Here is a 25,287-nt window from a genome sequence, read left to right as displayed (position 1 = left end):
CAAACTTTATGTGCTGGCAACAGCCTGCAGGAAACAGAGGGGGAGGTAGTGCTTAGGATGTTTACAGGACAGTTGGGTTGGGCTGCACTTGAGGTAGGGGGTTGGGGCAGGTATGTGGCCTGGGGGCTGATGGGGTAGGGTCACCTGGAGTGTGGGGAATGGGAGAGGGTGATGAGGTTCAGGTGTGTGGAGGAGTATGGAGTGAGTTGCTTGTCATGGACTGCACTGGTATGGGTAGTGTGCCCAGAGAATGCTACCTAGCTTACTTCCTAGTCCTACACTCCAGTCCATGCACTCCCACTGGCCCTGTGCCTCTGCCCCTCCAAGCCAGGTTCCAGCCTTCTGCCTTTCAGTTCCTCAGCCTCGGCAACCAGGGCTGTTGCATGTGTTGCAGAAGATTCTCCCAGGTCAGCCGCACTCCTGAATCACCACCTCAGTTGCCCTCCTTTCCAATGAGCAGGGCTAATCTTGAGCCACTCTAGTTGACCATCTTCCGGGAAATCCCAGTCATACATTTTTATGCACATTTTCCTAAGGTCATTAATTTCACAGAGTTTTGCTAAAATGGGGTAGTCCTCTCTAGGCAGTCATTGGTATAAGTACTAAAAAGCCATTTTTACTATCAGGCATTATGAATAAGTTTAGCAGAAAGCATTATTTAACATATATGTTAAGTAACTAGTGCTTGGATCTCATAGAGTCATAGAAATGTGCCAGGAGATCTCAGGTTTTCAGACTTAATTGCCTTACCTGGAACCATGAACAAAGCTTTTCCTTGTGTAAACATAGATATAGACTTTTAAATTCATGGTTCTTTTTTCTAAGTCCCTTAGACTCCCCAGAGTTCCTGGGGCTGTGTTGGACTACATACCTTCAGGAATTTGCATTAGTTAAATACTAATAACTGAATTAACACCTAGTTTTATATAAACCCATGAAAGATACCAGCCTCATTTGTATAAAGGAAGAGAATTGAAAAATTTTACTCAAAATTTGGGTCAAAAAATGATGTCATGCTGCCATTTTAAGATCCAGTTTGGGGCACCATTGAGAGTTTTAATGCTGGCAGTAACTTAAAAGGAATTTCAAAAATAGTCACAATTCATGCAGAGGCTATTGGTGACCATTCTTCCAATCCTGATGAACTTAAGTTGGATTCGGAAAGAAAGGAGTTTTAAAGTAAGTCTGTTTTCTTGCTTTTCAGTTTTGGAAAGTATGATATGAAAATCCAAAGGGAATGCCGCTCAATGTTTCAAGGAATATTTACTGCTTTGATTTTATATTTATTGCCCATAATACTGGTATTATCAGGCAGAAGATTACTTTACAAAGTCATATCTGGTACACTCATTTTAAAAATGCATTTCCCTTGGCTGTTTTACACTTCAAAAGATGGATAGAGACATGTGGATGCTTGAACTTTATTTGGTTCAGTTTATGAATATTTTGAGTGTGTCAGTAGTGTGAGGAGGCTTTCAGAATACCTTGTTCTAACAGCTGTTTTGATGTGCAGCTTTATGAATTTGATCCTTTGAAACAAACGCCATTGCCTTGGAGAATTTGGCTCTGCTGTTACATAGTTGCCTTCTGTCTCACCTTAGAAATTTTAGATTCTTTTGCAGGGCATCAGTCCTGAAATTCTGCAGCATTTCCACACTTTGGAACAAATTCCAAGAGGGAAGAACAAACTGCTTGTTCATAAAATGACTGTACTGGCACTAGAAGCAATTGTAATAAAGAATTTGAACTGTAGTAGTTTGCAGCTTTTTGGTGTAAGAATGCTTGCATAGCTGATGCTATTTTCTGATAAACATATCTAAGATTCATTCACTATTTCCTGAACATTAATTCTTGAATCTCTAATTTCCTAAAACTCCTTTTTAAAACTACTGTCCTAAATACTGTCTTCCTCATTGATTGTTCAGGATCCTGACTTAGTGTTCAACATGCAGTCTCTATGAAGCCCCTCCTTCCAACCTGTAACTCATTTATCTTCACCCCTGTCACCAGCATCAAATAATTCTTAAATGTTATGGAGATATCTTTCTGGAATAGATTCATATTTCTACCATGCCTCTTTTTTCTATCATCCCTTTTAATCAAAGCCCTCTATAAATTGTGCTCATCTATTCCTCTTGCTTCATATGTGTTCCAGTTTGCTAGCTGCCAGAATGCAATATACCAGAAACAGAATGGCTTTTAAAAAGGGGAATTTAATAAGTTGCTAGTTTACAGTTCTAAGGCTAAGAAAATGTCCCAATTAAAGGAAATCTATAGAAATATCCAATCAAAGGTATCCATTCAGGGAAAGATACCTGATTCAGGAAGGCTGAAGAAGTTCAAGGTTTCTCTCTCAAGTGAGAAGGCACGTGGTAGACACAGTCAGGGCTTCTCTCTCAGCTGAAAGGGCACATGGAGAACATGGTGTCATCTGCTAGCTTTCTCTCCTGACTTCCTGTTTTCATGAAGCTCCCTGGGACATGTATTCTTTCTTCATCTCCAAAGGTCGCTGGCTGGTGGACTCTCTGCTTCGTGGTGCTGCAGCATTCTCTTCTTCCTTCGAATCTCTCATTCTCCAGAACGTTTCTTCTTTTACAGGACTCCGGAAACTTCTCAAGACCCACCCAAATGGGTGGAGATATGTTGTCACCTAACCCAGTTTAACAACTGCTCTTGATTTAATCTCATCTCCAGGGAGATGATCTGATTAATTTCAAACGTATTTGAAATATGTATTGAATAGGGATTATTCTGCTTTTACAAAATGGGATTTAGATTAAAACATGGCTTTTCTAGGGGCATACATCCTTTCAAATCAGCACAAAATGCTACCACTCCCATGTATTCTATATCTGAACCAGATTAAGGAAATTCACGTACACACACTTCTATGGCATTTTTCATGCCAAAGAACGGTATATGGAGAACAGTATTTACATATTTTCGCTTAGCTAACTTGAATTTGAATTTATCCTTTAAAACTTGCTTTATATATTCATCCATTTATTTATTATTTGTAGTAGTTACTGAGTAAACACTGAGATGCTGTGCTACAAACTAAAAGTACAAAAATTAATAAAAACAATCCGTGAATTTAAGCAATGACATCAGAGTTCTGCCCTGACCTATCTACTCAGAAACACTGACAAAAATGCTCAATCCAGTGTCTTCTTCCAATTTATTTTATTATTTTACACTATTTTACATATTTTATGATATGCATGACTGAACATCTCTCTCACGAAATTTTATGTTCCTTGGAAGAAAATTCTGTCTTAATTTATCCAGTTTCTGAAAAATTAAGCTGAGCCAATGAATGATTTGATATATTATATTCTTTATATTTTTCAGTAATGTCTAGCACTAGACCAAAGTCAAAATTTCTTAATTACTGGACATGACAATAGCAAAGTGGATTCACCTAATTTAAAAATTTGCTTTTTGAAAGGTTTGTATCTAAATCCATAAATTGCAATTCGTTTAGTTTTTTGCATGTTTTGCCTTACTTAGGAAGCTTATTGATAAAATTGAACCCTGTCCTAATGATTGTGTGCATGAATATATAAGGCAAAATATGTAAAATTCACAGTTTAAAGTAAAATACAGGTTTTAAGACCAACTGTCTGAAGACGAAGAAACTATTTAGTTTTCTGAAAATAGGGGTTCCTGCATTCAACTATTAAAATGCAATCCTTTTCTAAAAAAAAAAAAAAAAAAATGCAATCCTTGCTTTCTGCTTGGAGTAGCTATCTTAAAATTTTATCTTTTTTGTGTATAAATCAAATGCTGAGGTACAATCAATTTTGAAGTAAACAATGTCTTTTTAATTATAATTACTGAGAAGTCTAACCACAAAATTGACACCTGATTCATGTCTTGCCAATATGAGGTAACCTTGTCAGAAAATTTTACAGAAATCTCTTTAGCTCCATCTTGTAGTATAGTATTTTTGAAGATATTTTTTTCCTCTGTTCTTGTACATCACGTCCACAAAATCACTTTCATAAAGTGAAAACCCTGCTGCTGCTTCTCTGAACTATAAAATAACTTGTCCTGACCATAATTCTAACCATCCCTGAGACTTTTTTTGAGCACCTGCAGAAATGTGGCACAGAGAAACAGGCAATGGGAAGTAAATACTGCTCTTCCCCACCATATCCTCAGAGAACTATGTGAGCAAGTGGGATTATTCTTCATGACATACATATCCTCTCATGTAAATTTCAATCTTCTTATCTTTGTCATACAATACTGCCTCCGCCATGGCCTGCCTCCGATTCAGTTTTGATAATATACAGTTAACTTCCTTCTCAGATTTTATTTCCCAAAATGTCTGTACCTATTAAATCTGTAACAATGATCTTTTCAAAGTTAACTTACAAGGGAGCCTAACTTTTAAGATCTTTTAAAGAGGAAATCATACATGCTTCAAATGTTTGATTCATTACTTCTCAGGAATTTCCTGAAAACTTTACTTCAGTATTCTTTCTGGACAAATTCAAGTTTTCGTTGCAGAGGACAAGAGGCAGGCAGAAGTTAAATTATTTGAGGATATACTACTGTGTTATATTACTTTTTTTCTTTTGGTTATGATGCATAAATGACTAATACCTGCTCTGTAATTTTCCATAACATTGTTATTATTGCTCTACATCATGATAAAAGCATTACAACCTTCAAGCTAGCAAATTATTCTTTTGTCCATGTTTTAAAGTAAATAGACCTGCATGTTTGTTTGGTTTGGTTTCCTTTATTTCCCTATGGAAATTCCATCCTCTTCTTTCAGGCAAATTCCTGCATGAAGATGGGGATCCTTCTTTCAGAGATTTATCCTACTTATACTTTTCAATGATCATAAAAATATTTTAGTCATTCCTTTGGATGACTGGAAGTGCAGATGTACCTTTCTTTAATTGGCAGAATTGACAATCCACAGTCTTGTGTGCTGGAAAATATAGCTATTACTACATGATCCTGAAGTATTTTACACTGGGTTCATAAAGATAGCACAGTGAATAAATCAGATATGCTTTAATTAGACACCATTGTTTATTATCCCCTCCCACACACACCCTAACAAATTGTTTTCACTTGAAGACAGTGCATTGAGTGTCCTCTCAAAACTCATTCTATCAGAAGAGAAGCAGGGCAAGATGGTGATGTAGGGAGTTGTACAATTTAGTTAGTCTTCTAGAGAAGATTAAAAAAAATAGCCAAGAACTATCTGGAACAATTGTTTGAGGGACATCCACAACCAGACACACACTGTGCACCAGTGTGTAATGGGTGAGAAAAAACAAAAAACACAAAAAGTGGAGACTTCTGAAGTTGGCCAAGTGTTCCATACTGGGAAAAAGCTGTGTCTCAAGAAAAGGGGCATGTAGAGCCAGGTAGTAACTCTGTCTCATGATTGGCAAGCCTTGGGGGCTGGGGAGACTGGCTCTGAAAATGGTCTTTTAAATTAAAAAAAAAAAAATTTTCTCTTTTTTTTCCTTGTTTAAAAGTATTCTAAGTAGCTCATTAGAGGAAGCCTTAGGCATTTTCAATTGTCAGCACTGACTCAGGCAAGGGCGAAGTTAAGGTAGGTCTGGGACTCAAAGTAACAACTCAAGTGAAGGAATTAATTCCTTAAAGGGGCATATCTTCCCCAAGAAAATGTGGGGTGGGGCCCAGCTCAAGTGTTGGCCCTCCTTTAGGGAATTCAGACCCCAGGTGGTGGGAATCAGAGACAGGTTAAGCTTATCTTCTACCTCAGCCTCTGTCTCAGCCACACCCTTGCCAGACTGAGAATTTAAGGCTCCACACCATTTTATGCCAGTGGGGAACTGTGGGATGACAAATGTTACCTGCAGGATAGGAAATGAAAACCCACAGAATCTAGAGTTTTCACAGAAAAGTCAGACAACCTGCTAGGTCTCATCCTCAGGGAGACCTGATACTGATTACACCCTCCTCCACAGACCTTGTCCTGCCTTGTCTGGAATAATTTCATCAGGGTCTATCATATGGGAGACATGCCTCAAAAAATGCTTCCCTATAGGCAGGGTAAGAACCAGAAAATCAAGAGCAGAAAAATTCTGATAAGTTAAACAGAAGCTATGCTAAAGTTCTAGAATAAATTGAATGGAATGCAAAACGACCACTAGAGAACAAACCCAACCAACAAGAAAACCATAGGTAAAAGAATGAAAACAACCTCCAGAATAAACTAATCAAGGAAATCAGATGCCTAGACATCAGCAAAAAAATTCAAGTCATTCTAGGAAAATGGAAGATATGTCCCAGTCAAAGGAACAAGCTAACACTTTAAATGAGATTCAGGAGTTGGAAAAGCTGATTAAAGATGTTCAAACAGCATGCTAAATCGAATAGAAAATCAAGTTGACTAGTTAGGGGAAGATATGACAAAAGAGATTACGGATATAAAGAAGACATTGAGCAACTATTAAAAAGAAGCCAAAGGGTGGGCCACGGTGGCTCAGCAGGCAAGAATGCTTGCCTGCCATGCCGGAGGACCCGGGTTTGATTCCTGGGCCTGCCCATGTAAAAATTAAAAATAAAAATAAAAAAGAAGTCAAAAGCTTGAAAAAACAAATGGCAGAACTTATGGGAATGAAAGGCACAATCAAAGAGGTGAGAAACATAATGAAAATTTATAACAACTGATTTGATTAGGCAGAAGAAAGGATTCATGAATTAGAAGACAGGATATCTGAAATCCTACACACAAAAGAGCAGATACTAAGAATGGAAAAATATGAGCAAGGTAGCAGGGAACTGAATGACAACATGAAGCACACAATATATGTGTTATACATGTCCCAGAAGGAGAAGAGGAAGGAAAAGGGGCAGAAAGAATAATGGAGCAAATAATCATTGGAAATTTCCCATCTCTTATGAAAGACATAAAATTACAGATCCAAGAAGTGCAGCATACCCCAAACAAAACAGAGCTAAACAGACCTACTCCAAGGCACTTACTAAGCTAATTGTCAAATGTCAAAGATAAAGACAAAATTCTGAAAGCATCAAGAAAAAAATTGATTCATTACATATAAGGGAAGCTCAAAATACTATGTGAAGACTTTCTCAGCAGAAACCATGGAGGTGATAAGGCAGTGGTATGTCAAATTTGATATATTGAAAGAGAAAAACTACCAACCAAGAATTCTATACCCAGCCAAACTGTCCTTCAAAAATGAGGAAGAGTTTAAAATATTTTCAGACAATCACTGAGAGAGTTTGTGAACAGGAGGCCTATTCTACAAGAAAAATTAAAGGGAACACTACAGGCAAATAGAAAAAGACAGGAGAGAAGATGTCTGGAGATGAGTATAGGAAATGAAGTCTATCAGTAAGGGTAAAAAGAGTTAAAAATAATAAGATATAATATTGTCAGAATAAAGTCACGATGTGTGCAACAATGTAGATGAACCTTGAAGACATCATATTGAGTGAAATTAGCCAGAAACAAAGGGACAAATACTGTATGGTCTCACTAATATGTATTAATATTAATGAGTAAACTTTGAGAGTTAAAGTTGAGAACACAAGTTTTCAGTAAACAGAAAGAAGATAAAGACTGGGTATTTGATGCTGGAGGAGAACAGAATGTTACTCAAGATTGATTGTAAAGATCCAGTAATAGAGAGCACAATACTACCTGATGGTAGCACCATGTTGTAAGTACACTGGACAAAGCTGAGTGCAAGTATGGTTGAAAGGGAAGGCTACAGGCATGCATGACACTAGATGGAAAGATCAAAGACAAAGACTGGGGCTGTTAACAAAACCTAGAATGGCTAATGATGGTGATTTGTTTTGGTTTGCTAATAGTGCTGGAATCAATATACCTGAAATGGAATGGCTTCAAAAAGGAATTTATTACATTACAAGTTTACAGTTCTAAGGCCATAAAAATTTCCAATCTAAGGCATCTGTAGAAAGATACCTTGTTTGTCTCAAGAAAGGCCAATGTCTATCACACGAGAATACACGTGGCTGGCATCTGCTGGTCCTTGTTCCTAGTTCCATTGCTTTCAGCTTCTAATGCCAGTGGTTTCCTCTCTAAGCATCTGTGGGCTTCCACATAGCTCCTCCAGGACACAACTCTGAGTTCTGGCTTGCTTTGCATCTCATGGGAAGGCATATGGCAATGTTTACTTGGCTCTGATTCTCCAAACATCCATGTCTAAGTATCTGCTCTTTCTGTTGTCACACCAAGATCTCCAGATGTTTGTTTCACTGTTGACTCTGAAGCAACTGTGTTTTCTCCAAAGTATCTCCCCTTTTAAAGGACTCCAGTAAACTAATCAAGACCTAGCTTGAATGGGTAGACTCTCCATCTAAACAAAAGGTCACACCCACAACTGGGTGTATAGCATCTCCATGGGAACAATTGAATCAAAAGGTTACATACACAATTGAGTGGGTCAGTCTCAACAGAAACAATCTAATCAAAGGTTTCCACCCTCTAATATTGAATCAGGGTTAGAGGGCATGGCTTTTCTGGAGTACATAACACTTTCAAACCAGCACAGTGATTAAATGTACAAAATAAGGATCTTTTACATGAGGGAGAACAATTGAATGTCAGAAGTGCAAGGTATTGAAAATGGGATGGTGTACAGAAAAAATAAAACAGGCTTAAACTAGGGTCTATAGTTAAAAGTAGCATTGTAATATGCTCTTGTTAAATGTAACAAAGGCAATATACTAAAGCTAAATGTCAACAAGAGGGGGATATAAGGGAGGGGTATGGGATTCTTGGTAGTGCTGCTTCTCCTATTTATCTTATTTTATGATTGTTTTAATATTTGCTTCTTTTTTTCCCCTCTTCTTTCTTTGTGGAAGAAATGGAAGTGTCCTCATATAGATTGTGGTGGTGAATGCTTAGCTATTTGATTATATCTGTGACCATGATTGTTTACTTAGGATGGATTATATGGTGGAGGAATAAAACTGTTTAAACATAAACAGAAAAATACAAGTTCTGGAGAAAATGTGGAGAGAGAGTGAAATGTACCTATTTATTTTTGGTAGAGAAGCATAATGATGCATCCCTCTGGAAGGCAGTGTGGTGGTTCCACAGGAGGCTAAGTATAGGGTTGCCATATGATCCTGCAACCCTTTTATTAGGTACATACTTGGGGAACTGAAAGAAGGGACATGAATGGACATTTGCACATTGGTGTTTATGGTGACAATATTCACAATTTTCAATGGATGCTGGTGGCCGAAGGGTACATCAACTAATGAACAGAAGGGCCATATGTGTCTATACGTACAATAGAATACTGAGTGGCTGAAAGAAGGAATGAAGGTATGAGGCATGCAAATAGGTGAATAAATGTTGAGAACAGTATGTTGAGTGAAATAAGCCAGGAATGAAAAGCCAGATATTAAAATGTCTCACTGATATGGACTCACTGCAATGTACAAACTCTGAAAATTGTATTTGAGAGTATAGGTTATCAGGGGAAGGTTTATTGTAAAGGTTCCTAGATTGTAAACTCTTACAGCAGTCATATCTATTCCAGATTGGTAAGTGTTATTTCTAAATTCTGAGATGCTGAGCTATTTGTGTACAACCTGGTGGTTCCCTTGAGTTTTCAAACTAGAGATCTGAAGATGTGACAGTCAGCATCACCCTCTACAGCAACATTTTTTTTTTTTTTTTTTTTTTTTTTTGCATGGGCAGTATTCATGCCATGCCTAGGAAGGACTCAAACTCGAAGACTGTAAAAACTAATTTTAATTCGAAGGAAGTGATTTATATTTTACTTATTCTCTTTACCCTTGAAGCATCATAAATTCTTGGAAAAGAAATTCAGATTATAAATAACCAAATCTGAGATATTTATCTTTTCATGTTATTTTTTTAAGTTCCTGTATTAACTAGAAGCTTCCTTGAATTGGGAGCAAACCAACCCTATGAGAGTTAGTTTCATCCTCTTATACTGAGATGAAATCTGTCGCTGTCTTGAAACAAGAGTTATTTGATTCGACCTTGATGTTTATCATAAATTTTTTCTCATAAACACTCATCTGAAAGCAAACATCTCAATGTCTTGCCTATCTTAGTTAAAGGGGAAAATAATTTTGTATGGTATCAACGTTTATTCTCTATCTCCGCTGCCACTGTTGAGCTCCAGAGGAGGCATGGATATACAGATTTTCCCACTCTCGTATGACCTTCTGTTCCTCTTCTCTTGCCCCTTCATGAGAGACAGACATTTGGGGGGGCTTGCTAGAATCCCCTCAATTTGTTTATAAAAATACTGATTTGCTTTTCTAAGCAGGAAATTACTGTGCCTATCAAATGAGTTCAAATAAAATTTTATATAGTAGATATTATTCAAAGACCATAGTATGGCATTGTATATTTTAAACATATGTGATCTTTTCTGTATTAATTTTGTTTGCTTGTTTTTTGCTTTTTATTATTTTTTTTTTTTTTTTGTGTGTGTGTGTGTGTGTGTGTGTGTGTGTGTTTTGGGGGGGTGCCTGGTCTGGGAATCAAACTCTTAGCTCACCTGCATGGAAGGTGAGCATTCAATCAATGAACCACTTGTGCACCCATCTGCATTAATTAAATTATTTTTGTTCATGTGAGTTCATGTGAGTTCCACAGCAACATACATTCACAGTGACATCTTTCTAAAAACCTGCAAATTAAATTAAGAGGAATATAACATAATTAAAAGGCTTAAAGAAGTACTCATATAATTCATGAAGACATATACATATAGGTAAATGTTAGTTTAAGAATATTTTTGTTCAATTGAAAGATAATAATGAAATAATTACTGTATGAAGTGCTAATGTTTGTATGTTGAATATTTATTAAAATATATTTTAAGTGTGCAAATCATTAGTCTATGTAAAAAAATGGATACCTTAGCCTGTAAATGCAGTAAAATTTTACTTCACAGTTCTTGTCAGTGCTGTCTTCAAGAAAATAAATATAATTTAATCATATATTTTATCTTAACAGAGGATACAAAACTTTCCCTAGCCTCCTCATTTTACCTAGGTATTACATGAACTTTTTTTTTCTTTTAAGACTTGGCTCAAGCATGACTTTAATCATTCAGACTTTCCACACCCCATACCACTGCTTCCTTAATAGAATAAGTTGCTTACTTTTTAATATTTCTATTCTAGAATGCTTGAATGCCTGTTTTTAAGTATTTATGTCTGTATCCACAGTGCACAGTATAGAGTTTGGCATGAAGTTAAGTGTTCAATTAAAGTTAATTGAATAAATGAATAAATAAGTGGATGCCTTTTCTGATTTTGTTTTCTTAGTGTGGCCTTTGATAGCCAGTGAAATTCAGTATAAACTTGAATAAATCTAAAACTCAAAAAGGAACTTTAGAAACAATTATTATACAGGAGCATTTATATATATAACGTGAGATGGTACATTTTCCCAGACCTGTCCAAATATCTTACTTAGGCATCTGAATCTGACCTTGACAACATGCTAAACTGATTATATAAATCAATTAGTGAATTCATGGATAATGCAATCTATTAATTTTCCTTCTTTGTCTACTTTTATAGGTTTTGAATTCACTTTATGTGCATAGCTTCCTCATTGTCTTGGATCCCACATTGAGCATATTGATTAAATATATTCTAACCCTTTAATTTAGTGAACCATGACATTGTAATCATGAAACATTGATATCCATAAGCTCAATGTTGTATTTTGTATTTGTCAAAAAAGCATATGAAATGTCTTTTTTCTTTACTTATAAATATATCCATGCTAAAGAACTGTTCTTCCTTTTAGAGATATTTCTTTCTTTTAAAATGTATAAAAATTGTCCAGGTGTATTTGAAGCCCAATTACCTTGGAAGATAATGGTTACTTTATTCATATTTTATCTGATGTTGAATCATATAAAATGTTCTGGAATGACAGCTGAGGACAAACGATTTTATTTTGTGACCAACGGACAAGAATAAAAGCTTTACTGTATTTTACTTGAATAGCTAACCTATGATGTGCACTCCATTCTCAATATAAGTATTAGAACTACCAAACAAAATTCAGCAAATGCCACATAAACTTTACAATGATAAAGACTTTATTTATATTTTGTATTTTAATTTTCAGCTACTAGTTATTTCACTTTCTGAGTGAGAACAAGATGAAATTGTATACAGAAAAAATATCAGAACAAAGTGATTTCAAATCCATAAGTTTTTTTGAATAATTGTGAAGTTTCCAACCAAGGCTTTTTCCAAATTTTTAAAATTAGGTTCATTATCTTTTTATCATTGAGTGCATGAATGTATTTGTATATGTTTGTATATACTTGTGTCATTGATTTTCTTTCATCAGTTATACATTCAGAGAATATTTTTGCCACCTCTGTCTTGTCTTCTCACTTTCTAAATATCTTTTTTTTTTTTTTTTACGTGGGCAGGTACTGGAAAACAAACCTGGGTCTCCAGCACAGCAGATAAGAACTCTGCCAATGTGCCACCATTGCCTGCCCTCTAAATATCTTTTAATAGAGAGAATATTTTAACTTTTATAAAGTGTAATTTATTGATTTTCTTTTTCTTTTATGGATACGCTATCTGTGACCTTCACACCATCAAGTCATGATATTTTCATCCTTGTCACTAAACACTGAATGTTTTGGTCTCTAACATCTTGAATTCATTTTTACATGTGATGTGAGGGTTAGGGATCAAGATTTACATTTCCCCCCCATAGAGGTTTACAATTGTGCCAATACACAAATTGGCATGAAGGTTTTATTTTGACTGTAAATAGTTATGGGTCCCTTTAAAAAAAATTCATTGAGCATATAAGTGTGGGTTTATTTCAGGGCTCTCTATTCTGTTGCATTTCTCTATTTATCTATCCAAAATATCTCACTACCTCAATTATAGTTACCATGTAAGTCTTGGAATCAGCAAATGTACGTACTTCAATATTATTATACATTTTCAGAAATGTTTTGCATCCCCATAAAAATTTCAAAATTCACTTATAATTCCTATTTTAAAACTTTTAAAGCTGCAATTAAGGTAAGGCTATGCTGATTACACTGATTGTTGGAATCAATTTAGGGACAATAGATATCTTAAAAATACCACGTGTGCTGGTTTGAAACTGTTGTGTGCCCCAGAAAATCCATGTTCTTTAATTGTGATACAGTATTGCTGGGTATACGACAGTTTTGTTGGTTAAATTGTTCCTCTGAGGATGTGACCCACCCAGTTGTGGGTGGGAACTTTTGATTAGGTGGTTTCCATGGAGATGTGTCTCTACCCATTCAAGCTGAGGTCACTTACTGAATCCCTTTAAGAAGGAAACATTTTGGAAAAAGCTTTAGAGCCCACAAAGCCAGAGACTTTTGGAGAAGTATTTGAAGAATCTGGTAGAGAAAGCTAGCAGATGTTCCCATGTGCCTTCCCAGCTGACAGAGGTGTCCAAAGCCAAAGACACCAATAGACACCAGCTAACAGAGGTGTTTCATACAGCATCAGTCTTTCCTGAGTGAAGGCAACCCCTTGCTGGTGCCTTAGTTTGGACATTTTCTTGGCACTGGAACTGTAAATGTGTAACTTATTAAATTCCCTTTTTAAAAGCCTTTCCATTTCTGGTATGTTGCTTTCTGGCAGCATTATCAAATCAAGATACCATGTCTTCCAAAAAATGGAATGAAAAATTTCTTTCTTAAATATTTCATGGGATTTTTTAAAGTTATTTTAAATAGAATTTTCTTAAGTTTCATTTCTAAATTTTTCTGTTGCATACAGATGTACAACTCATGTATTTGTAATGACACTATATCCTAAAAACATTATGTTTACTTACTTACTTTCATGCTTGCTCAACATATCCCATAAGATTTCTATGAGGACAATCTTATTCCCTGTGACTAGAGACATTTTTGTGTCTTTCTAATACTATCTCATGGTCTTCTTATGCTAAAATCTAGGTAAAATATTTCAAAGAAGATAGAAATTCATCATCCTTACCTTGATCCTGATCTTAGGGTAAAATCACCATGTCACCATGTATGTCACCATGAATTATTATGTCACCCTGAATTATTATGCTAGCTTCCCATTCTTTATTAGTGCCCTTTATCAGACTGGGGAATTTTTATTTTATTTGCACTTTTATTTCTTTATTAGGTTGAGAGTTTTTTTCATTACAGGGTGTTGAAATTTTCAATTAAAAAAATCATTTAGGGTGCATGGGTGGTTCAGTAGTAGAATGCTCGCCTTCCATGCAGGAGACCTGGGTTCGATTTCAGGACCCCCACCCAAAACAAAATTATTTAAGTGTAGGTATGGTATTTATTTCTTATGTTTTTGCTATTATAATTTCGTGGATTTTTAAAATTTAAACCAACCATGCATTCTTGGGATAAACTCTATTGAGCATGATATAGTATCCTTGTTAAATATTACTTGATTCAATTTTATAATATTTCATTTAGGATTTTTGCAACTATAGTCATTATAAAAATGGCCTGTAATTATCTTTACTTAAAACACCTTTGACAGGCTTTGGTATCAGCGTTATGTTGACTACTTAATGTTACTTGGAATGTGTTCTGTCTGCCCGTATTTTCTGAGATAGTTTGACTAGAATTGGTTTAAATGTTTGACAGAATATCTTAGTGAAAACATCTTCTTTAATACCTATTGCTCTACACAGATTTTCTATTTCATTTTTTCTTTGTTTTGTAAATGTGCTTTTATGGGAATTAGTCTATTTTATCTAACTTACATAGATTTTTAGAATAAAGCTGTTTATTCTTTATAATCAATTCAATGTCCATAGAAACCTCTCTTTCATTCATGATTGTATTAGTTAGGGTTCTCTAGAGAAAGAGAATCAACAGGGAACACTCGCAAATATAAAATTTATAAAAGTGTCTCATGTGACCACCTGAATGCAGGTCAGGCTGTGAAGCCGACCATTCCGATGGAGGGTCTGGACGAACTCCACAGGAGAGGCTCACCAGCCAAAGCAGGAAGAGCCTGTCTCTTCTGAATCCTCCTTATAAGGCTTCCAGTGATCAGATTAAGCATCACTCATTGCGGAAGACACTCCCCTTTGGCTGATTACAAATGGAATCAGCTGTGGATGCAGCAGACATGATCATGATTTAATTCTATGAAATGTCCTCATTCAACAGACAGGCCAGCACTTGCCCAACCAGACAAACAAGTACCACCACTTGGCCAAGTTGACACATGAACCTAACCATGACAGTGATATTAATAATTTTTGTTTTCTTTCTATTTTACTTGATCCATTTTTCTAGAAGTTCGGTTATTAATGTAATTAATGTTTTCAGATAACCAAATTTTGTATTTATAAATATATCATTGTTTATTTTCTATTTAATGTATATCTTTGCTTATTCTTTTTATAGCCTTCCTTCTAACCACTTGGTGTTTTCTAGCTTCTTAAGGTAGAAATTCAGATCATTAATTTTTTCCTTATTAACAATAAAAGCATTTAAACTTTAAATGTTCCTGTCAGCACTGCTTTAGCAGTTCCTTATTTATATTTTTGTTAAAAGTATTTTCTAATTTCTTTTGCAATTATTTTTCTTTAATCCTTCAGTGAATAAGAAGTTGCTTAATTTCAAATTGTGTGTGACTTTTTTGGATGTCTTCTTTCTATTGATTTCTGTTGAATTTCAGTGTGGTTAGAGAACATTACTATGTAAGATTTCAATATTTTATACTGGAACATGCTTTGTAGCCAGGACATTGTCTCTCTGGCTAATATTTCATATGCACTAAAAACATTATGCATTCTGAAGTCACTGTCTGTTTTATATAAATCAAACACATTAAGGTGTATGATAGTTTTGCTCACATCTTCTTTATGATTGCTGATTTTTTTAGTTTTTCTATTAAATACTTAGGAGATAAAATGTCCAATTATGATTGTGTATTATCTCTTTCTTATTTGGTACAAGTACTTTAATGAGTGTTACATTTCACTGATAAACTGCTTCTTTTCTTTTATCGTTATGAAATTTCTTTCATTATCTCTGGTAATTCTCCTTATCTTGAACTCTTCTTGTTTGATATTACTACAGCCCCTGCTATTATTTGTTCACTTGATATATAATTCATTCTTTTTCCTTACTGTCAAATTATCTGTCTTTATGTTGGAAATTCATTTTTTTTTGCTAGATATAGTTGTACCTTATTTTTATTCATTTTGAGAAAATCTGCCTTTAATTTGAGGTTTTTATTCTATTGACATTTCATTCAATGTGATTATAGAAATGGTTTGATTTAGGTCGGTCATGTTAACCCACTTGATTTTGATCTCCTTTTCCTCCTCTTATGTCTTCCATTGGCTTAATGAAGGTTTTGGTTTGGTTTGGTTTGGATTTTTTAATAGCACATATCAATTCCTCTGTTTACTGCCTCCCTGTGCTGGTTTGGAAAGATGTATGTCCCTTAGAAAAGCCATGTTTTAATCTAAATCCCATTTCATAAAGACAGAATAATCCCTATTCAATACTGTATGTTTGAAACTGTAATCAGATCATCTCCCTGGAGATGTGATTTAATCAAGAGTTGTTGTTAAACTGGATTAGGTGACGACATGTCTCCACCCATTTGGGTGGGTCTTGAAAAGTTTCTGGAGTCCTGTGAAAGACGAAACATTTTGGAGAATGAAAGAGATTTGGAGAGAGCAGGGAATGCTGCAGCACCATGAAGCAGAGTCTATCAGCCAGCGACCTTTGGAGATGAAGAAGGAAAATGCCTCCCAGGGAGCTTCATGAAACGAGAAGCCAGGAGAAGAAGCTAGCAAATGATGCCTTGCTCGCCATGTGTCCTTCCAGATGAGAGAGGAACCCTGACTGTGTTCACCACATATCTTTCTAGATGAAAAAGAAACTCTGTGTTCGCCATATGCCCTTCCACTTGAGAGAGAAACCCTGAACTTCATCGGCCTTCTTGAACCAAGGTATCTATCCCTGGATGTTTTTGCTTGGACATTTCTATAGACTTGTTGTAATTAGGACATTTTCTCAGCCTTAGAACTGTAAACTAGCAACTTATTAAATTCCCCTTTTTAAAAGCCATTCCATTTCTAGTACATTGCATTCTGGCAGCTAGCAAACAAGAACACTCCCTTTGTAGTACATTTTTTATTGTGGCTCTAGTGATTGTATTCTTAATTTATCACAACCCATTAATACTCCAGCACTTCCTATAAAACATAATAAACTTGTGTCACTATATTCCCACATGCCTATCAGACCTTTGTGCTATTGTTTATATACACATGAATTACATCTATACACATAATGAATGCTGTCATAAAGTGTTATAATTTTTCTTTAAATAATCCTATGTATTTTAAGGAAGTAAAAAGAAGAAAAATAGTATATTTTAAATCTATATTTAAAATTCTTGGTGCTCTTCATTCTTAGAATTTATTAAACTTCCCATGTGGTGCTGTTACTCTTCAACCAGTAAATATATTTAGCACTTATTGTAGTGCAGATCTGTTGGCAATGAATTCTGCTATCCTTTATCCAAAAATATCTTTAATTAGTGTGGTGAAGTAAATTATGTACCCGATTTAGTCATGCTCTTTATCTTAAATCACTCCTGGGATTGGCTCATTGTCAATAGTAATTTCTTTGAAGATACTATTTCAGTTAGGATGTAGCTAAGTGAAGTATGGTTGCCTTTATTCTGGAGTACTGGAGTCCTTTATAAGCAGAACAAATTCAGACTTTGATAGGGAGTAATGGGTCTGATGTCCAATTCCATGACATCAAGATTTTAAGAAAATAAAGTTTTACTGTGAGGTTGAACAACAAGCGGACAGGAGACAAGCGTGAATCTGTCTCCCTCTTCCCAAAATTGAGCCCCTGTATAGGATGGAAACAAAGGGCAGTGGAAACAGTGATGGAGATTCAAGTTGGCATATTCTGCTTGGTTGTTTATAGGACTCTCTCTATATGATTGAAATATATCAACAGCCACATCTTATCTTCCTTTTGAGGGACTCCTCCCAGTTCATTTTCTTCTGAGGACTTCTCAACTCTGTAATCTTTGTTCTGAGGAAGGTGATTTTTGTTCCTAGTGTCTCAGAGGTTGCTCAAGGGGCAAGAACTCAATGTGTCTGTGTCTGCACGTACTCCAACAGTGGCTGAGTTTGGCTGCCTATAAGACAAACTCAGGAAAGAAGTTTCAGGATGGGAGAGAAAGAAATTCTGATAAGCAGCAGGTTTGGGCCTGAATCTTTTTTTTTTTTTTTTTGAATGGGCAGGCACCAAGAATCGAACCCAGGTCTCTGGCATGGCAGGCGAGAACTCTGCCTATTGAGCCACCATGGCCCACCCTTTGGCCTGAATCTTGATTTTTTAGTTAGGACTCCTGGATCTTGCCTGTGGTTTCAACATTGTGAGGAAAAGCTATGAGGAGAAACCAGAAACCAGAACACAGGAGAAAAGGATGGACATCTCCATATGACCCGAGGCAGGGCTACGAACCAAGAAACCAGAAAGATTGACAGCAGACAACACCAGAAAGTTACAAACTTTGGGGAGGAAGCACTGCTGCCCTGCTGATGCCTTCATTTTGGATTCATTGGCCTCAAAGCCATGAGCCGCTAAATTCCCATTGTTTAAGCCAACCAATTGTGTAGGGTTTGCCATAGTAAACTGGTAAAATAAGACAGTTAGCTTTCATTTTTAAGGAATACCTTTGCTGGATATGTAATATGGGTATGACAGGGTATGTGCTACTGTTGTTGATCATGATTTGTTCAGCACTTTAAAAATGTTACTTCAGGGCGGGCCACCATCAGTCAACTATGGAACAGTTTTATTACCTTCAAGAGAAATTCTCTATCAGTTAGTGTCATCTTCCATTTCACCCAGCCTGTGCCCCTATAGTTGAAGGAAAACACTAATCTCCTTTTTGTCACCATAAATTTCCCAATTCTGGACATTTCATGTAAATGGATCATATAATACATAGACATCTGTGATTGGTTTCTTTCACAAGGCACAATCCAAAGAACAGAAAGAAAAAATGAACAAAGCCTCGGAGTATTGTGGAACTCCACTCAGCTCACCAATATATACATAACGAGAGTGCCTGCAAGGAAGAGTGAGAAAAGGATCACCAAGAAAATCTAAGTTCCCAAGTTTGATGAAAAACATTAATCTATGCATGCCAAGAAGCCCAGAGAACTGCAAGTAGGATAAATAATAGTGATCCATACATAGACACATCATTGTAAATATGCTGAAAGCCAAAGCAAAGAAAGTTTTGAAGCAATGAGAGTAATGAGATTCCTCACATATAAGGAAATCCAATAAGATTAACAGATAAGTTTTTATCAGAAAAATGGAGTCAGAAGGCAGTGGGATGACATTTAAAATGATGAGAGAGAGAGAGAGGGAAGAAAATCAAAACCCTATCAACAAAGACTCATATAGTTAGCACAACTATATTTGAAAAATGAAGATGACTAAAACCATCCCAGATAAAGAAAAAATGAGAGAATTTCTTTCTGGCAGCCTGTGTTACAAGAAATATTCCAGGAAGTTCTTCAGGCTGAAAGTAAGTAACCCCAGATATTAATTCAAATCCACAAAAAAAAGCAGAGTATTGGTAAGTATAATAATGTGATGAGAAATTCCAGTGTAAAAGCATATTTCTCCTTTTCCTTCTCTTAAGTGACAAAAGTTAACTTTCTTCTTCTAAATGATTTAAAACAAAAGGTTTGTATCTTTACATTTATGTTGGAAATTCACATTCATAAAAGTGTATTGTTTGGATTAAAACAGATAGAAATGTAATATACTAGAAAATAATAACACAAAAGATCAACACTCTATTGGAGTAAGGAAATAACACTAGATAGTAAATTAATTCACAGAAACAGATAGAGAAAACCAGAAATGTAAAATAAGAAGGCTAAAATAACAAATGCTATAAGAATATACTTGTTCTCCTTATTCTTATCAGCTTCTGTAAAAGGTATACAATTATACAAAGTAATAATTATATCAATGTATTCTTGGGCTCATAATATACATAGATGTTACAAGAATAAATCACAAGAAAGGGATAAAAGATAACAGAGCTATATAGGAGATCATTTCCATATCTCACTGGAATTAAGTTAGTATAACTCTGAAGTAGATCCTCATGAGTTTAAGTGAAGATCAGAAGTTCTAAAGTAATCTCTAAGAAAATAACTCAAGGATATTGTTAAATATTATTAAAGGAGTTAAATTTTACATTAGAAAACATTCACTAATACAGAAAATATAATAAAAGAGAAATAGAGGAAGAAAAAGGGCATGACATGATACATATAGAAAGTGTAAAGAAAAATGACATACAGAAACCCAATTAAATTAATAATCGTATTAAATATAAATGAATTAAGCAGTCCAATCTAAAGACAGATTGGCAGATTAGATCAGAAAAGCAAAACAAAACAAAACCAGATCCAACTACACTGTCTACAATAGACTTACTTTAGGTTTAAATATGCAAAAAAGTTACAAATGAAAGGACGGAAAATCACATATCATGCAAACAGCAACAATAAGAAAGTGGAATGGACTTATTAAAATCACAAAAATGGTCTTTACAAAATGAAGTGTTATTTGAAATAAAGAGAGAAATTTTATAGTGGTGAAAGTCAATCCATCAGGAAGATATATAATTATGAATATATATGCATCTAACAAGAGTGTTCCAATATATATAAAGCAGAAACTGACTGAAGTGAAAGTGGAAATATTCAGTAAAGCAATTGCAGACTTTAATAGCTGCTTTCAATAATAAGAAAATAGGCAGAAGATCAACAAGAAAATAGAAGCCTTGAACAACACTATAAAACAACTACGTCTAACAGACATTTCTAGAACGTCCACCCAACTTTACAGAATGCACGTTCTTCTCAAGTGCACACAGAACATTCTCTAGAATAGACCATATGCAAGTCCATAAAACAAACCTCAATAAAGTTAAAAGAATTTCTTAGTTAACATGCATAGACATATTTAAATAAAATATCTAAGTAATCATTATGAAACCTGTTTGTACAATATGATATCATATAAAGGATGTTTTCCATTACAATAGAATGAAATTAGAAATCAATAAAAGAAAGACATTTGGGAAATTCAGAGTTATGTGAAATTAAACAGCGGACTCCTAAATAAATAAAAGGTAAAAGGAAAAATATATATACAAAGGAAATTAGAAAATACTTTGAGGTGAAAGAAAATAAAGTGAACATTCGGGATACATCTAAAGCAGTACTTAGAGAGAAATTTAAATTTGTAAATGCTCACCTTAAAAACGAAGACAGATATCAAATTAATAACCTAACCTTCCAATTTAAGACATTGGATAAAGAAAAGCATGCTAAACCCAAGCAAAAAAAAGGGGAAAAAATTAAAAGATTAAAGATTACAATGGAAGCTAATGAAATATAACATGGAAAATCAATAGAGAATTTCCACAAAATCGTGTGTTTATTCTTTAAAAAGACCAAAAAATAAAAAACTTTAATAACTGAAAGGATAGAGTGAGAGAGAGAGAGAGAGAAAGGATCTTGAATTATTAAAATGAAGAAACAAGGTACTATATACACCTAATACAAAAATAAAAACGATTCTGAGACTATACTTAAACAACTGAATGTAAAAAAAATGGATAACGTAGGTGAAATAGGAAAGTTCACAGATGCAAACTATTCAGTGTGACTAAAAAAGAAATAGAACATCTGAATAAATCCCAATAAGCAATGTGATTGGATTAATGATAAAAGTATTCCTCTCACACACATGCAAACTTCAGCCCCTCATGATGTTACTGTTTAATTTTATGAAACATTTAAATAAGAATTAACACCAATTCTTCACAAGCTTTTCCAAAAAAATAGAATAAAAGGGAATATTTTCCAATTTATTCGATGAGGCATTTATTGCCTTTATACCAATCTTAACAAAGACATCACAAGAAAAGGCAGTTATAGACAATGCAAAATCCTGAACAAAATATGGGAAAACCCAATCCAAAGACATATAGAAAATAAAAGATAATAAATCCCATGACCATGGGATTTATCCCATGGACACTAGTTTGTTTTAACTTCTGAAAATCAATTAATGACATATCAACAGAATAAAGTTCACAAATCACATGATCACCTCAATAGATCCAGAAAAAGCATTTGGAAAATTCAACATTTTCAAGATAAAATTACTCATCAAACTGGAAATAGAAGGAACTTCTTCAACCTGATAAAGGGCATCTATGAAAAACCTATTGCTAATATCATGTTTAATGGTAAAGGAGTGAATGCTTACACCTAAGATCAATAACAAGATAAGGATGTCCACTCTCCCCACTTCCATTCAACATTTTCTGAAAGGACTAGCCAGGGCATTTAGGCAACAAAATGAAATAAAAGGCATGCAAATTGGAAAGAAGGTAATAAAACTTTAATTATTTGTTCTTTCATAAAGAAAATCACAGCAAACCCACTAAAAATATATGAGAAATAATAATCAAGTTGAGCAAGGTTGCAGGACACAAAATTAAAAGCACATTTGCATTGAACAATATGAAAAGGAAGCTGAGAAAATGATTCCATGTACAATAGCATAAAAAGAAAGAAAATATTTAGAAATAAATTTAAAGGAGTACAAAACATATACTATGAAACAGTGTTGAATGAAATTAAAGACCTAAATAAATTGAATAACATCTCATGTTTATGAACTGAAAAACTTAATGCTATTAAGATGGAAATAGTCTAAAACTAAGTTACAGATTCAACAAAATCCCTATCAAAATCCCAGATGGCTTTTTGATAAAAATTGGCAATCCAATCCTAAAATTCATATGGAAATTCAAGCGACCCAGAATAGCCAAAATAATCTTGAGAGAGAAGAAAGTTTGAAGACAGACACATCTTGATTTCAAAACTTACAGCAAAACTACAATATTCATTATCCTTAATGGTAAGAGTTGACATGTAGATCAATGGAATAGAACTGAAAGTCCAGAAAAAAAATCATACATTTATGATCAGTTGTATTTATTTATTTATGTATGTATGTATGTATGCATGTATGTATTTTGTATGTTGTATGGCAGGATCACATTTCATTATTTTTTCATGTGAGTATCCTGTTATTGTAGCACCATTTGTTGAATTTTTGTTCGCTTGGTTGGTTTTCTTGTTTGTTTTGCTTATTTGTTTTTTGGGAAGTGCACTGAACCTGGGTCTCCTGCATGGCAGGTGAGAATTCTCCAACTCAACTCCCCTTGCCCCCCTGGTCAATTTATTTTTGATAAAGGTGCAATAAAATTCAAAGAGAAAGAATCATCTTTTTAACAAACAGTGCTGGGACATTTGGATATCCACATGCAAAAGAAAACAATAATCCCCATCTCAATCTATGCAGAACAACTAGTTCAAAATAGATCAAGAGCTGAATGTAAGAAACAAAATTATACAACCTTTAAAATAAGATTTAGGCTTAAATCTTCATGACTTTTCATTAGTTAATGTTCTTAGATATGACCAAAGTCAGAAACAACCAAAGAAAAAATAGGCAAATTCAGCATCATCAAAAAATAAAACAAAACATTTTGGACTTCAAAGGACATTACCAAGAAAGGGAAAATCAAAACACTGAACCACAGAAAGAGAAATTTTTTTTCAAATCACATATCTGACTAGGAGCTTATATATATAGAATATAAAATAACACTTACAATTTAATAATAGGAAGACAACCCAATTAAAAATGGGCAAAGTTTCTGAATAGATATTTCTTCAAAGAAGTTATACAGATGTCCAACAAGCATATGAAAAATGTGCATTAGCCATCAGGGCAATGCAAATCAAACCACAATGAGATACCACTTCACACACACTTGAATAATCCAAAAGACAAATAATGATAAAGGCTGGTAAGACTATGGAAAAAACAGGACTCTCAAAGACTGCAAGTAGGTATGTAAAATGGAAATCCTGGGAAACAGTCTGGCAGTCCCTCTAGATGTTAAACGTATAGTTATCATATTACCCATCGATTTTATTCCTAGAAATATATTCAAGAAAAATAAAACCATATCTGCACAAAACTGTATATTTGTGTTCATAGTGGTGTTAATCATAATAGCCATACAATGGAAATTAAAATCCAATGTTTAAAAAAAAATGCAATGTCTATCAACTGACTGGATAAATAAAATCATATATTTATACGTGGAATATTATTTGACAATAAAAGAATAAATGAAATAAATAAAAATACTCATATGTGTTTGAAAATATTGTGACAAGAATCCAAGGAAACTCAGAGATATCAGCCGAACATAATGTTTAACCTGGAAAGAAGGAAGGCTTTTAGCCTCCAAAGCTGGAGAAAATAAATTCTCATTTTTTAAGCTACCCCATCATGTGATATTTCTAGTAGCAGGTCAAACAAAACTAAGACAGCAATTCTGGATACTGATTTTCCTCCCTCCCTTTCTGGGGCTGATTTTTATTATTGTTTGCTTGTTTTCCTTGTGACTTGGCTAGACTATTTTAGTGAATTCTATTTCCTCTGAAATGTGACACTTCTAATGGTCTCCTCAGAGGGTACAGCCTTATGCTTGGTTCATAGTTATCCTGAGATTACTGTGTTTTCAGAAAGGCATTCTTGTACTGTTTTTTTTTTTTTTTCTTTTATCTTTGTTAAACTGTCTGTCTCTTTCAGTATCACTGTTAGGCTCTATTAATTGCCAGCTGATTGCTCTATTGTTTATCACAGTCCCTTGAGGCATAAATTGCTCTATAGTCTAAGCCAATTAAATTTAGGCTGCAGTAATGTTTGAGACCAGTTTTTTGAGGATTGTTCTGATCACACAAGACTCTTCTTAGCCATCTCTGCTCCTGGTTCTCTAAGGTAAACTCAGTGGCAAAGGTTTAGCTTGCTTTTGTCATAGATACACCAGCCTCCTAAGTACCTACCGCCAATATTTCCAGTTGTTTTAGAGTTTTTTTAAGCTTGTACTTTCCCACACCTTGTTTCAAATAAAGTGAGTTCCTTGGGGAGAGCTTCAGTGACTTCTGCTATTATGGACTGCCTTTTCCTCTGGGTAAGATCTCTGAGCCATTGGTCTTCTCGCCACATGGAACATCCACCCTAGGGTAAGCTGGGGCAAGGGTTTCCTACCTGTCATGCCTGGAACAGAGTTCCTACCCCATGATTAGAGGTGAGG

At 34.7% G+C, this 25,287-nt stretch overlaps 2 protein-coding genes across 10 annotated transcripts in view; one reads left to right on the top strand and one right to left on the bottom strand.

Annotated features, from left to right (window-relative positions):
- The window catches only part of LOC143682714 (uncharacterized), a 34,201-nt gene extending 20,147 nt beyond the window's left edge, over positions 1-14,054 (bottom strand). For 6 of the 9 annotated variants that reach the window (XR_013175248.1, XR_013175246.1, XR_013175249.1 and 3 more), the window contains exon 1: positions 14,011-14,054. Coding sequence is in view for 1 of the 9 variants with exons in the window: in XM_077159243.1 (XP_077015358.1) it covers positions 13,851-13,856 (6 nt within the window). In the remaining 8 variants the exon portion in view is untranslated. The other 3 variants (XR_013175242.1, XM_077159243.1, XR_013175243.1) reach the window with 2 other exon arrangements.
- EYS (EGF-like photoreceptor maintenance factor) overlaps positions 1-25,287 on the top strand; it is a 1,737,133-nt gene that overhangs the window by 793,317 nt on the left and 918,529 nt on the right.

The sequence above is a fragment of the Tamandua tetradactyla genome, chromosome 5, assembly GCF_023851605.1.
Source record: "Tamandua tetradactyla isolate mTamTet1 chromosome 5, mTamTet1.pri, whole genome shotgun sequence".
Lineage (NCBI taxonomy): Eukaryota > Metazoa > Chordata > Mammalia > Pilosa > Myrmecophagidae > Tamandua > Tamandua tetradactyla.
The sequence above is the reverse complement of the archived record's forward strand: the minus strand, read 5'-3'. Positions and strand labels throughout refer to the sequence as shown.